The following is a 15208-nucleotide window of genomic DNA, read 5'->3' on the forward strand; positions in this document are numbered from 1 at the left end:
TCCTGGGACTCTCCCGGCTTAGAGACCTGAACATTACTTGGTTTCTATCATTTCGACCAATGTGGCAAAGGTGTGTTTTACCTGTACTAAGGTGTCTGCTATGCGGAGAAGAATGCGTGTTAGACACCTGTCTGACGCTACAATCGGATGCGCCAGTGGATGCAGATACATTGTTGGTTCCTACCAAGGTTCACGCTTTGTGCTGCCCTCAAAGGCTGCCAATCCTGATGACGGCATTCGTGGAATCTTCACCACTACGATTGAAGAGTAGTGAAGTTCAAGATGAAAGCAGCATCGAACAGGTACGACCTTCTGTCAGCAATACAAATCAGAATGTCAATGGAGACAATCATGCGCACGAATGCATGGTTACACCTATTTCCGACTTAGTGGAACTTTCCCATGAAGCTGTTGACAGTTTTTTCGAAAGCCTTAATGATATGATGTTCTCTCCAGAACAGAAATAGAGACTTTTGAGCAAGCTCGCACACGGGGTTCCCTGAATTCGGCCTTCAACTTTAAAAATAAAAGTCACGTGAACATTTTCGCTCCAGTTCACGGACAGCAGTTTTTTCAGCAGCCCCAAATATTTTTGCATATTTTTCGGGACACTATCTTCTGCTTAAAGTAAGAACTATTCTTAGAGAACTAAGGTTTCTAAAAAATTAGATAGCTTATAGACAGTAGCTGCCCGCTGGCATGTTCATAAAGATATTTTATTATGTGATGAAATGGTCTCGAACTTTCTTTCTGTATAGCCATATTAAGAGCCATTTCATGTGTATTTCTCATATACCAAATAAGCAATAATGTATACAAATGCGTGTTTACTTTAGCGTTTAATTCATAGCTTAAGTGCATACAAAATATATGACTGCAATTTTTCAGTATATTTGAAAATTTCAAAATGCATTTATGTATTTTGGGGTGGTAAGGTATACACTATACTCTATAGTATGTTGTACTATGTTATACTATGCATAGATTAGTAAATATGACCATAGTTAGCGTGGAGTGGGTGTCATGTATTCCTATAGGTTCTGAATCGATCCCCCTATTCCTGACCCTATTCTGGTTAAACTAACTATCAAGTTAACTAACAGTCAGCCCATGAGGCAAGACAAGCCCCCATGATGCAGATACCGTTATCTGACGCAGTCACACTACGGCACAGGAACGTGTTATCTGATTAGGTCATAACGCTTGAGATCTAATTAGACAAGCGACATTCCTCCAGCCCCTGATAAGGCATACGACGTTCTCATAACAAATCAAACCTATGACAACCTGGAAAATCCGTGCGGCCATTGTTTTGATTTCACAGAGAACTTCAGTAAAAGAATGTGCTAACGAGCAAGTCGTATGACATCTTTATTGACGTATCTATGTCCATCCTTACGTCAATCTCGGCACCTTTAAGGTATAAATATTACCGATCTTGCCCTATGCAAACACACGCGTGGTGACAAGACGGAGCAGCCACACTTGCCGAAGCCGAGAGCAGAGCAGACCCCGCTGGCAGCAGCCCCGCCTTCCTGACGCGCTGAGAGACGCGCTGCTATCTCCTGCCGAGAGACCCAGCACCGGCGCTTCCGGGCAGCCCTCGCAGGCAGCCTGGAATATCGAGAGCAGAGAACGAGATACCATTCCTCATTCATCCTAAATTCCAGGTACAGAACTGAATAACCCCTCACAGAGAATTCTTTAGTTATTCACTTGGCAAAAACAAACTTAACTTAAACTGTAACTTTCTATTCCCGCCCACGCATTAGACTTAGGTCAGGTACACGGGGTAGGCGTATTTAGAAACACCAGTTGAGTACGTTTAGTCAAATGTATATGTGTATGTAAATATATTTTAATCATTTTAAACATCATATGGCTCAGAAACCATATCAATGTTTTTACAGTATTATTTTATACTATTGCTTTTAATGTATGCACTTTACTTAACTATAAGTATTGCAATAATATCGATCCATTTCTCTTGTACGAGAAAAGAGACTGATCAATAAATAACACCTTTTTATTGAACACGCCCGTCTCTTCCTTTTCTCTACATTCTGATGAGACTAAGAATGCACGTACTGACTGAGTAAAATAATTGCCTTGTGCTCACACGACTCTGGAGATACACTCTTGATTAGGGGAGAGCAAAGTTGTCATGTTCTATGGTTGTCAGAAACTAAATCCCTTCTTGTCTAATCAGGGAAGTTAAGTCCTCCTTGAACATTCGAGAAAGTTTCTAGCGAACTCTGAGCTAAGCTGGCAAACCCAAAAATTAAGTCTAGTATCGACAGTAGTAGACCTAGTTAACGTCTGGCCTAGGCCTTTACTGCTGTAGGTATTATTCCAATGCGCAGAGCCTATTGGGAAAATAGGAACTACACTACACTATCACCAGGCTGGATGGGGTGGCACAAGGGATGGTCAGACCACTCCAAAGAATCGAGGGGGATAGTGAGACAAAGCAGAGCCATGGCAGAGAGGAAAGAAAGGTTTGATAGACTACACTCCACACAAGAGTCTGGGTTCAAAGTAGGGGATGACATTAAAATCAGAACACCTACTGGCAGGGCGAGTTGGTCGGAATACAGCAGGCCCACAAAGATTGTAAAATTGTTTAGGAATGCTGTAAAAACCCAGGAGGGAAAGATCTGGAACCTGGGAAGAGTTGTGAGGCATCGCCCTCCTAAGCAGGATACCAGTGTGGAGGGAGGGAGTGAAAACACATCAATGGTGGGCGAGGAACCCCCTCCCAGGGAACATGGGACGGTCTCACACCGGTTAGCAGAACAAGCCGGAGAGTGATCAGACGGCCCAGACATTTGGAGCAATACGTAACGATGTAACTTTTTGTTGTATACCATGTTTTTCTGATGTTTAATTTTGTAGGGAAGGGGGATGTGTGGTATCTCCCATTCACCGTGCTCCCCCCTTTTCACAGCGCTGCGCGTAGTGGAACGTCTCATGGTGACATCACTTGGAATGTCACCACGACTAAGATTCCAAGGCGGGCGCCGCTGTGTGTGTTCAGGCTGTCACCCGTTGATATTCGGAGCTGTGGCTGAGGTCGTTGTGTCCTTTTATCTTTACGGACCAAATAAAGACACTTTTCACCCCTTCCCTGTGGTATTCATCATTTGGAGTAATTACTACACATTGGCCTTTCAAGTTATTACTTCCAATTGGAAAACTTTTCACAACATTTCTCACCTTACGTGATAGAACCTAGTCTGTCATAATAAGAGGTTACCTAACATTCCGAAAGAGATATGCTTTGGTTGCCTTTGCCTGCCTACTTCTCTAATCCTCCTATAGTTAACACAAAAATGGCAAGTCTTAAAGTTCTCCTGGTTCACAATTGCCTCATTCTGGCAACCGTCTGGGGTCTTTACTTTCACTTGGTGCTGCTCTATTCACCAGTCATACCACATGCTGTCCAATTGTCAATTTCAGTTGTTCCAAACCATCTTTTATTGCGGAGACTTTACGATTGATATATCCAACTGCAGCATTTAATTCTCTTAACAACTCATGGGTTCATTTTTGTCCTCATGTCTTGGTTTAATCCTTTCAGTGGCATAATGGTAGAGATTCATCAGTTCAATGTTTTTTTGCGTCGGGTAGGGATGCCCCTGTAAGCTCGTCATGGGTTGGCAGCAGACATCCCTTGAGGGCATTATATATATTGATGCCCTGGGCCCCATTATCCCACAACGTGGATCCCACCTTCACTACAGAGGTTAACTGCTTTACCATGCCGGTTGTAGCACCATAGGCGTCCTATCTCCAAGACTGGTCTTTTGGAAGCTGTTGTGTGTCTTGCTGGTGATCTTCCCTCCACCAGTTGTCTTGTACCAAGGAATTCCCTGGTTACTGGCCGCAGACCCACATGGCCTCCAACTTTCTCCGAGCAGTGGATTGAGGCCTGTTCTTGAATCTCCTTTTTGTGGCGTAGGGGCAAAAGACTGCCTCTCAGTTGCCTAAGAGCGAGAATAGTAGTTAGAGGTCAGGGACAGGAGCATCCCATGCCCCTGCTTCTCTGTCAGTACTAGGGACCTCGACTCTGCGTAAATTCTGCCCAAGGTCGTCCCACCATGAGAGCTCCACACAAAGCCACCTGACCGAGAGTTCATTAGGTCTGTCTGCCACTACCAAATGTGATTTTTTTTATGTGAATGCATAAAGGTCTGCTATAATTTGCAGGCCACCTTCATTGTTAACAGACAGTCACGGGGGATGGGAAATGCCAAAAATACATCCTTCCTCATCTATATTAATAAGGCTGGGGTTTTGTAATCTCTCGCAAATGTGCATTCTGCAATGTAACAGAGTCACATCACACCATGAAGCCAACCTCGCAGAACAGTATGTGATGAACAATTCTTTCTGGTTTGCGAGGTGGGTTTGATAAATTAGGCCCCTAACTGCCTAAAGTGATATATATGTATATATATATATATATATGTGCACTTGTCACATTTTGAGACCCAATGTAACAGTGGAAATATAAGGTTTTCATTCACAAAATGAAAAAAGAATTTAATTCTGCTCGGGAAACAATTATCCAGTGTGTGTAGTGTATCCTCTTTCAATGACACAACAAATTATAACAAAGTGAGAGGTGCTAGGTGAGACAGGAGAAGGGTGAAGCCTGGGAGTAATCACAGCTTCCCAATCTTACAAGGTATCATACTTGTGAAGGCTTCCGCTCTTATACTGTCCAATTGCTGGAGAAAGCCTGCATAGAAATGAAGCGGAGATACTTTTTTATCTCAATTGTTTAATGCTCTAACAAGTCAGTAAAAGAGCATGAGGGCTCGGGAAAGGCAGACAATGTTTATTAATACTGAAATTGTTAAATGCTTTCAATTACTGAACACATTTTCATATATTTATTAATGTTCTGTGAGGCTCACCATATGATGGAATTGTGTTCCTATTTTTATTCAGAAAACTAATATAGCTCTATAAAGCACATATTTAGGCCTGATTGCATTATCTGCATGTGGGACCACATTCCTCCTTATTACTTAAGAAAGCCTGAAGTACTTGATGCAAATAACTACTCACCAAGGCAGGTTCCGCTGCTCATCCAGAATTTCACTCCTAAACTGTTTAGTGTTATCAATGCAAGGTGCAGCAATGATTTTGCTTTCTTCCTGAACTCCACACCATCAAGGGAAACATCATCAGGGTACAGCTGCAGGAAAAACGCAGAAGAAATTATCTTTAAGGGTGTGTGTCAAAAACACATTTTCAAACAGCAGAATTGATCTATTTGATACTTTTTCTCTAGATACTTGGAATTCAACAGTTACTGGACACTACGAAAGAAGTTACTATTATGGTTACCTGTATCCCAGGGCTTCAGATACTACTGCACTCTAACTGGATAACCCAGTAGATTCATCAAAACTCTTGACCCTTTAAGGGTAGTAAGCTAAGCAGTCAAGGCTCACTCTAGAGGAGTTTAATTATTTTATTGCCCATGTAGAAAGTATTAGAGAAGTTGGTCCTAGCACTTTCTAGGACTAGGATGTTACAACAAACAATTTTAAGGCAGTTTCATGCTACAATTCAAAATAACCTACAGCTCTCTGCATAATGCTATCTCTGCCAATGGACTGCATCCCCTGATATTAGTATCCCCCCAGTGTTGTATATGCTCGTCACCTTTGTGTCTCGGCATCGTATACACTGGTTTTTTTTTAATTCTCTACTACTCTGCACACATCCTTCTACTACAATTCCTTGCCTTTTTGATTATCCTCCCGTATATACTTCTGTTCCAGCTGAGGGCAGCTTTGCCCTTGCCTGTCATTTCACAACAGGCAGCAAATCAAAAGGGAGAGAGAGGACTAGGTAAGCCAGTCCGGGTCCCCTGTTTATATGTAGAAATATCAATATAGGACTAGCTAGGTTGTGTTAGTGAGACTCAGGGAGTATATCTGCGGGCAAACCCTTAGGTTTGGTCATGAAGCCCTCACACACCAACCTAGTTGGTGTCATGCTTCATCATCGGGCCCACCACAGTGACACCGAATGTGTCCCGGGTGTGCTGCGACTCCAGATTACTGAGGAGCTGGTATGCTTGCTGAGTGTGCAGTGATGGTGAGAATGAACGTGAAAAGTTAAAAGCTATACAGGTGGTCCCAGTTCCCGAGGGTAAAAGGTAAATTTAATACCTGGGCCCCTGTTAGCAAGATAAAAAGGCTGTGGACGATGTGGAGTGTATTAAGAGCTCCTACGTCCTTGTGGTCTACATGTTTCAGCCAGGCCTTTTGATTAAAACTGGCTTTCCTCAGGACCAATGAGTATGTGTGGGTGATAATAAACTATATTAAGTGACAATGTGTGGTAAAAAGTGTCGCACTCGCTAAGGTGCTGTACGTGTAAGAGGGGGATTCCCTCTACTTTAACTTGCTACTTGCTGTTAAAGCCTCATGGGTCACTTGGCAGGGAGGGAAAGAAGACCGGTATTTCCGATCAGCGTGCTCCTGCGACCTATCGTCCTGCTCCAATCTCACTCGGGACACTGGAGCAGGACGATAGGTCGCAGGAGCACGCTGATCGGAAATACCGGTCTTCTTTCCCTCCCTGCCAAGTGACCCATGAGGCTTTAACAGCAAGTAGCAAGTTAAAGTAGAGGGAATCCCCCTCTTACACGTACAGCACCTTAGCGAGTGCGACACTTTTTACCACACATTGTCACTTAATATAGTTTATTATCACCCACACATACTCATTGGTCCTGAGGAAAGCCAGTTTTAATCAAAAGGCCTGGCTGAAACATGTAGACCACAAGGACGTAGGAGCTCTTAATACACTCCACATCGTCCACAGCCTTTTTATCTTGCTAACAGGGGCCCAGGTATTAAATTTACCTTTTACCCTCGGGAACTGGGACCACCTGTATAGCTTTTAACTTTTCACGTTCATTCTCACCATCACTGCACACTCAGCAAGCATACCAGCTCCTCAGTAATCTGGAGTCGCAGCACACCCGGGACACATTCGGTGTCACTGTGGTGGGCCCGATGATGAAGCATGACACCAACTAGGTTGGTGTGTGAGGGCTTCATGACCAAACCTAAGGGTTTGCCCGCAGATATACTCCCTGAGTCTCACTAACACAACCTAGCTAGTCCTATATTGATATTTCTACTCTATTTCACAACAGGCACCAGTGCCACTGCACAGTCACCCATGAGCACTGCTGTATACATGTCAGTTTGTGCCCCTCTATCTCTGCCATCCTGCATTAGGATCACTCGCAACCTTAGCGTTTTGAATCTGCTACATTTGTTCCACTCTATAGCAAGGCTGGTGAACTGTTATCTTTCCTATTCCGCAGAGAAACTTGTGGGGGCATAGTCTACTCTACACAAACTTAATGTTTACATTTGCAAGACAGACTACCTTGTTTGATGCCTATGCCGATCGCCAACATAAAACGATTTTTGTTAATTTTCAGGTTACCTATAGTAGCAGCATAAAAGCTAAAGTATCCAGTATTCTGGTTGCTGCACATGAAAGTTATTGTGAGCATCTGGTCCCATTGTCCCTTGGCTGAAGTTGGTGCTGCTCTGACTAGAGTCTTCGTCGCAGGTTTTGATCTGCGAAATAGGCGTTGCCTTTCTGCTTCATTTTCACATTATGAACCTATGTAGCATCAAAATACCAGGGAATCAATGTTTGAACAAAACAGCTGCTGAGTTCTTCACCAAAAGAAGATCCTTCCAAGTTGTCCGGACCTTGGCAGGTTGAGACACAAAAAGGACTTGTATGTTGGATTGAGTACAGACCTTGGAAGTCAACACCCTATCAATCAATCAGGGAATTCTAAGTGCACTACTCACCCGTGAGGGTCTCAAGGCATGGGGCAGGGGATCAAATCAGCAGTTCCGATCAGTCGAAGAGCAGGGTCTTAAGAGCACTCCTGAAGGTGTTCAGGGAGGGGGCGCTTTGAATGTCAATAGGGAGCGCGTTCCAGGTCTTGGCCGCGATGTAGAAGAAGGCTCTTCCCCCTGTTCTGGTTCTGTGGATGCGCGGGGTTTCGGCAAGGTTGGTGGAGGGGAGGTTTCTTTTGGGTATGTGGAAGGCGATTCTCTCGCGGAGGTATTGAGGTCCTGTGTTGTGGACCCTAACGGTCCAGGTATACATTCTCACAGAAGAGAATGCAGTTATGTATTACTGTGGCTGACAACTTGGCTCCTGTGTGTTTGTCCATGGGATTTATCTGTGATGGCAAGCCAAATTAGTATTTTTGTTTGTAAATTGGCTACAACTCCAGGTGGTAAATTAATGACTTGATTACTGTTTAATATACTGTTCCTATAAACAACTCCAGTATGGTACTTTGTGATTAGATAAGTAACATGTCTGAAGTGGGTTTGCTTGGGCAATTTGTGTGGTGTCGTCAAGACCACTTTTGCATAACGGTAAATATATTGCACATGAAATAGGAACTATATTTAGCTATTGTTAAATGTAAGTTTGCCAGGAAGAATTGCTATACCACAACCAAGGTCTTTTGAGTTTGTATTATGGTCTACAATAGTGATCTGGTAATATTTGATTCCTGGAATGAGGTTTATGTGACGTGTTTCCAGAACAGATAGCTTCATTGACAAAGGCGTATTAAGTGGATTGATAATATATATTCAGTCCCAAAACCCTTGTATGAATCATGTCCCTCACAAATTCCCATTTTGACATTTTTTTTATGGCATAATGTTTCTCTATGGGCTGGCACAATATAAATGTACTCCATGAAAATCCAATTAGATCCTACCATTAATTAGGTGGTTATCTGATTTTAACTGGCCTTTAAAGTGGGTTAGCGCTTTGTGATTTCATATGCTTGATTTCCAAACGTATTTCTTCAACACAATAAGGATTGCAGAAATTGACTGTGATACACTCATCTACCATTACCAAGAGGATACAACCTGTTAAAATGAGTTTGATACACAGGGCTCACAACCTTCTCCATTTAGTTATTATATACATTCTTCATCTGCATCACAAAACGTGATGTTTTAGTGAATGTCAACCATTGAATATTTAATGCCATGAACCATATGCTATCTTCCTAATCACTTCATCAGAACTCTGACTTGTACAGCTTGTTCCCGTGACAGCAGAACACTAAGTAGGCTTCCATTGGAGAGCCGAAAACATGCATGGGAGGCCCGCCTTTTGCCTTGAGTGGCTCTCCATTTGGCACAGCACAACTTTAACACATTTTTAGCTTCAGCATTTCTTCTTGAAATTCATTCTGCGACTATGGACTCATACATGCCTCCCTACTTCTAAAATATTTTATGTACTGATGATGACCCACTAACCATCAAGGGTTGAAACGCTGCTGACAAACATGGCAATTGGAACTTTTTGTGATTGCTCCCATCACTGTCCTTTCAATTTGTACAAGCAGTACAAACATTATTGTTCCATAGCAAACTTGTAATGTATACATATTTTTAAAAATTTTTATTTCTGTAGAATTATTTATTTATTTATTTACTGTGTGCATAAACAAACATGTTGAGCAGAATAAAACATGATGCCACTGTTTACATATAGGAGACATTATAGCAGTTTGAGTCCCACATTTGGAAGGATTAAGTGAGAGATCTACAGTCCGGAAGGTAGAGGGTGGTGTTGAGCGGCACACCACCACACAGTCCCAGGCTCTTTGACGACAGAGTGTCATCAGATCCCAGCCATTTACGTTGGTGGTCAACCCTACAGTCCACTATCGCAATAATGCATCATCGAAATCCTCTCAAGCCCCTAGCCCCACACAGTGAGTCCTGTGGCCACGCCGATATTTGTTCATCTGCTCTAGAACTGAACAGCACCCAACATCCCTTTCAATCCCCCAAACCTACATTTCCTAATAAGCCATAAGATTGCTATCCCCAACACTGGGAAGGTCTGTTGCCCAGCCGCCTAACAAACATGAAAATCAGTAAGAAGCAAGTACGTTGAGCCGAACCATGAAAGACAGTCAGGTAGACCACTCCCCCCTCTCTTCCTCGTAAAGGGAATAGAGGACCTTTAGCAGATAAACCTATGGCGCCTGTCACCACATTTCGCTCCAGTCCACTCAGGAGGAACGTGACCCAGCAGAGTCCAGTCACACAGACCTCTCAGGCCCCCGACAGGCCTCCCTCCACATCAGGACAAATTTTAATATAGACAGCTCAGATCAGGCCCTCCACAAGTCATACGGATCACCTTCTAACCTGGGCCAAAGGAATCTAGTGTGGAGTCCAACTCGGATTCGGAGGGGGTCCAGGAGGCCGCCGGACAGGGCACTAACATGGAGTCTTGGCAATCACAGATCATCGCCACAGCTGCCACCACCTTGGCTCTCTCCATTCTCACCTGAGAAGAAAAAGCAGCTGCCCCACGGACAGGCTGCTTGTTGCTGTCACCCGAGTCTTTTCCAGGCAGATTGTTGCCAATCCCCTTCTCCTCCGACAGCAAATGCCTTACATTCCAGCCAGTGCCAGGTGTCTCTTGGCGATGTGAAGAAATGGGACATATGGTCTTAGATTACCCGCAGCTTAGGCAGAGGACAGCACACTGCAGGGCCAGTTGTCTCAGTTTCGCCTTCACTTTGAGAAAGGAACTCCTCTGCCTTTAGACTTGTAGCATAAAATATGGGAGGTGGACCACATTGACTTCCACTGTCCATGGGCCGTGGGCCAAGCAGTCTGTAAAATCAGATCTCGGTCCCTAAACTTCAACAGTCTGGCAACAATCCGTTGCAACAATCAGTCGGGGGCATTTCGGTATCCGGTGTGCCCTTTCCATAGAAAGCAGCACAAACGGGCTGCCTTCTAAATGTTAGTACTGAGCCATTGAAGTACAGAAGTCTGGCCTTCATATCCCCATTTCTGGCATCAATTGGCCCATGGCAACCTCCACCTCAGTAACCCTGGTGGCCAATTTCCTGTGGTCCACTCTAAGGACCCCGAGATCGAGTGCTACACCATTGATACGAAAACTACGAACCTACATAGATTCTGATTTTATTTGAATGGTCTCTACATGAAAAAGTGCTTCACTGGGTTAATTTAGATGCAGCAGTGATGAGTCGGGCACCAGGAGCAGTCTCCGGGTTGCCAAGGTCAGCACGACCAACAGCGTGTTATCTTTCTCACATACTACACCCTACCTTGGAGTTATGGGACCCCCTGACAAGTGTACCTGAATTATATTCATTTTCATTATACTTTACTCTGTGCTTGGGCAATGTGGAGTTCACACCAGGGCTCAATGGCCCTGACTTTGAGCACTAGGATAAGGGAGAATGATGAATGTTGAGGGACTTGTCCCATGAAAGTGAAGAAGAGTCATTCCAACAGTGTAGACAGGGCTTTCATCTGAAAGAAAAGGAACACATGCACTACTTTCAGCGGAGAACAACAGAGCAGCAACCACACTGCCCAACCACTGGGAAAATCTTCTTCTAACTTACACTTTCACTTGGGGCATCACATCTATGCAACAGTAAGTGAAACAAACCCAAGCTCTACCAGGTTGTATATGAAGCAGACACATACAAGTGCCACCCAAGTTTTCTGACTTCAACCGCTTTCTAGGCTGGGTGCGCCTGCAGACACAGAGCCCAACATCAGATTGGTTTGAACAGTGAGCAGATCTCTAGATGTGGGACCTGTTTAGATGGAAAAAGCATCCAGTTTACAGAACAAGAGGATGGGAGAGTCGGCGAAGAATCTGTGGTGAGAGAGTATCCACTTGAAAGAGCATCACTGAAGTAACTTGTTCTTCCGATGGACACTTCTAACTGCAGCTTCCTTTCCTTTTGAATACATATGAAAGCAGTCCCCTCTAGGTGTAGGCTCTGTTAACTGGTTCATACTAAAAGATCTGGCAGGATCGAGCGTGCAAAGTGCCCCTTTCTATGGACCAGACTGTCCGGCAATACAGCTTTGTGAACGTATGGAGTGACGGTCACACAGCACCCTGGCAAATGTCTAGAACCAGCGCTGTACATGCCAACCCAATGGTAACAGCCTTGCCTCTGGTGGGAAGAGCCCACTAGCCCTCTGTAGTCTGCTTCCTTGCCAGTGTGTTGCAGACTTAGTTGCAGACCAGGATCCAGCTGGAGATGGTCCTTTTCTGCACCGCTTTACCCTTCTTCCCTCAAGTGAATCCAACAAAGAGCAGATTGATCATACAATGTTCCCTGGTAAGATGGATGTAAAAGCTCATAGCTCTCAAAATCTAACCAATGGAGTCGCTCCTCCTCCTTCAATGGGTGAGGCGAGGCAAATAATGCCGGAAGGGTGATCATTTGCCTAACATGAACATTGTTGGGTAGAAAAGAAGCAGAATTCCATAGTACCAGCTCATCCAGAACAAATGTGAATGGCAAGTTCACATATAAAGATTGCAACTTGCTCACACGCTGTGCTGATGTTATGACGACAAAACAGAAGATCGTCTTTAACGTGAAGAGTCGTAAAGGACAGTTATTTGGTGGTTGTAAAGTAGTACACTAGAGGAATGAGTACTAGATTTAAGCCCGACTTAGTCATGATAAAAGGCTTAGGTGGGAAGAGATACTGCAAACCTTTAAAAAAGAACATCTGAACAGGTGATTTAAATAAAGAAGGTTTATTGGGCACTGTAAAAAAAGCTAAAAGAGCCAACAAGCAACATTTAATTGTCCTGGGTTTGGGACAACAAAAAGCAATACATCAGAGAGTTTGCTCTGCAGGGAGTCAAGCTGACGAGTGTCACACCAACCACAAATTTGTCACAATGGCAGGTGCATACTGATTTGGTGGAGGGATGTCTGGCTGCCAAGATGAAATGTACAACTTCAGAAGGAAAGTTGAAAGCAGTCGACTATCTCCGCTCAATCTGCAAGGATGGAGATGAACATTGTGCAGGCCTGGGATGCAGGATCCTTCTCTGCTGCTAAAACAAAAGATTCTTCTGCAGCAGCAGTAGCCTAACTGGAGAATAGCTGCTCATGCCAAGGGGTTGCAGATACCACACTTTCCTTGCTCATTCCGGTGCCATTGGGTTGAGTTGGGCGTGGTCTATCTTGATCTTCTTCAGAAGTCGTGGCAGGAGAGGTAGCAGCAGAAAGGCACACAAGAGTCCCATGCTCCACTCTAGGTAGAAAGAGTCTAAAACTGTTAAAACTGCCTGTTCTCTGCAGTGGTGTATAGATTGAGTCAGGATTATTCCCACTTGGGGAAGAGACCCCGCGCCACATCTGAGTGCAACTACTATTCATGATCATCTAGGCATCGGCAGCTAAGTTAGCCTGCCCTGGTGCTTAAAGATTCTGCCACATGGTGCGCTACCAGGAAAATCCTGTGGCTGTCAAGTCACTTGCAGAGGCTTAGAGCCTCCGGTCACCCCACCACACCCCACTTGTTGCAGTACCACATGGTGGTGCTGTTATCTGTGAGCACCTGTACTAGCCCACCTCTGATGGTGGGCAAAAAGCCCTTCAATGCCAAGTGGATGACCTGTAACTACAACAAGTTGATGTGGAGCCAGGCATCCACCGGAGACCAGAAGCCTCTGATCTCCAGCTGTCACAGATGGCTTTCCCAACCCAGAAGCAATGCAGCCATAACTAAAAATCTCCTGCAGTCCTCTCCTGCGGTCTGGATTTAATCAGAGAGCTGGCTTTGATGCTGAGCCCACCGGGACTTCAGATTCCACTGCAGACCCGCACATACCATCTGGCGTGCTTAACCAGCAAGAAGCAGGGGTTATCAATCCCAGCCGCCTCAGAGTTGCCCTCATTGAAATCCAGGACAAAGGTTGAAATATCAGGATCATAGCCCAAATGTATTGGACTTTCTGATCCAGGAGGCAGGGGTTTTGGGGGGAGAAAGACTGGCACCCCTGACCTCTGAAGACCTGTGAACACCTGAGGGGTACTGGTGAGGCCAATGGGCTTGTGCCGCACCATGAACCACAGACAACACCTGTGGGCTGCAAGACGAGGATATGGAAAGAAGCATACTGCAGGCCCTCAGCTACAATCCAGTCTCCAGGGTCGAGGGCAAACAAGACATGGACCAGAGTGAGCATCTTGAATGTTTCCTTCTGCAGGTAGACCCTGAGAGGCTGAAGTTGCCATCATTGAATCACTCTGGGGCCTAGCCTGCTTTCTCGCTAAAAGGGCATGTCCATTAGGGAGGATTGGCTATCCCCGGAGAAACCGGAGGACCTCAACCAGATGTGGCGCCAGAGTGTCAAACTAATGCCAATCACCAAGCCTAGACAGTCACTAGTATCTAAACCACAACTGATAACAAATTTAGCCACATCATGCCAGACCATAACAGCCTGAGTAAGAGTGCACAGGCCTTCAGGAACAGCAGGTAGAATTTGTGCCACATAGTGTGAGGGAGTGCGGCGCAAAAGAAAGTAGCACTGACAGAGCAGAACACCTGTCGAAGAGACCATGTGCCTGCAACATTTTTGATGCGCTTGGATTCACGGTCTCCTGGAGTGGCTGTGAATGAGCTTGGATTCTTCATATTGGTTGACACATGTACCACCAAGTTTATGGGTGGATGGCACATGGGGAAGGACAAAGGCGCATTGCAATGTGCCAGCTCATTGGTGGCCAGAATAAGGCTTCTCACACGATACTTATCGGGTGCCTCTTAGGACTTCATTGAAGGGTAAAAGAGGAACTTTATGCATTTGACCCGGCTGGAGAAGCTGTCAAGACATTTATTCTAACATCCATGGTTGGGAGTTGAACTCTAAGCACCTCAGTCTCCCTCTGCATTACTATAGCTAAGGAGGCACTGTCCTCAGTGGCAGGTACAGGTGGTGTAACCAAACCAGTATAAGAAGAAGTGTCCATACGTCCAGACCACTGAAATCCTGTAATACCTCATACAATTTGTCAAAATAGTTGTTGCCATTGTCCGAATCCATTCCACATAGGTTATGGATGGCTTGTGCCCTGCCAAGAGGAAAGGGCAAAGTGTCAGAGTGAGATGGGTTGCTGGAAGCCAGCAGTCAGGTGGGATCAGTGCGCGTCCTCAGTCGAGATGAGTTTAGACCGAAGCCCAAAAAATGGGTTGTGCTTTGTCCTCCTGCATCTGCAGCGATGCACGAGGAATCGGCACAGTGTGTGGCGCTGGAACCAAAGTTCGCAATGAAGCTGGTTCAGAAG

The 15208-nt window shown here is 44.9% G+C and overlaps 1 protein-coding gene across 4 annotated transcripts in view; it reads right to left on the reverse strand.

The window, feature by feature from the left end:
* Nucleotides 1-15208, reverse strand: part of FKTN (fukutin) — a 111333-nt gene that overhangs the window by 30474 nt on the left and 65651 nt on the right. For all 4 annotated transcript variants that reach the window (XM_078676669.1, XM_078676670.1, XM_078676667.1 and 1 more), the window contains one exon: nt 5077-5206. In XM_078676669.1, the coding sequence (XP_078532795.1) occupies nt 5077-5206 (130 nt within the window). The remainder of the gene's footprint in view (nt 1-5076; nt 5207-15208) is intronic.

Source organism: Lissotriton helveticus, chromosome 2_1 (genome assembly GCF_964261635.1).
Source record: "Lissotriton helveticus chromosome 2_1, aLisHel1.1, whole genome shotgun sequence".
NCBI lineage: Eukaryota > Metazoa > Chordata > Amphibia > Caudata > Salamandridae > Lissotriton > Lissotriton helveticus.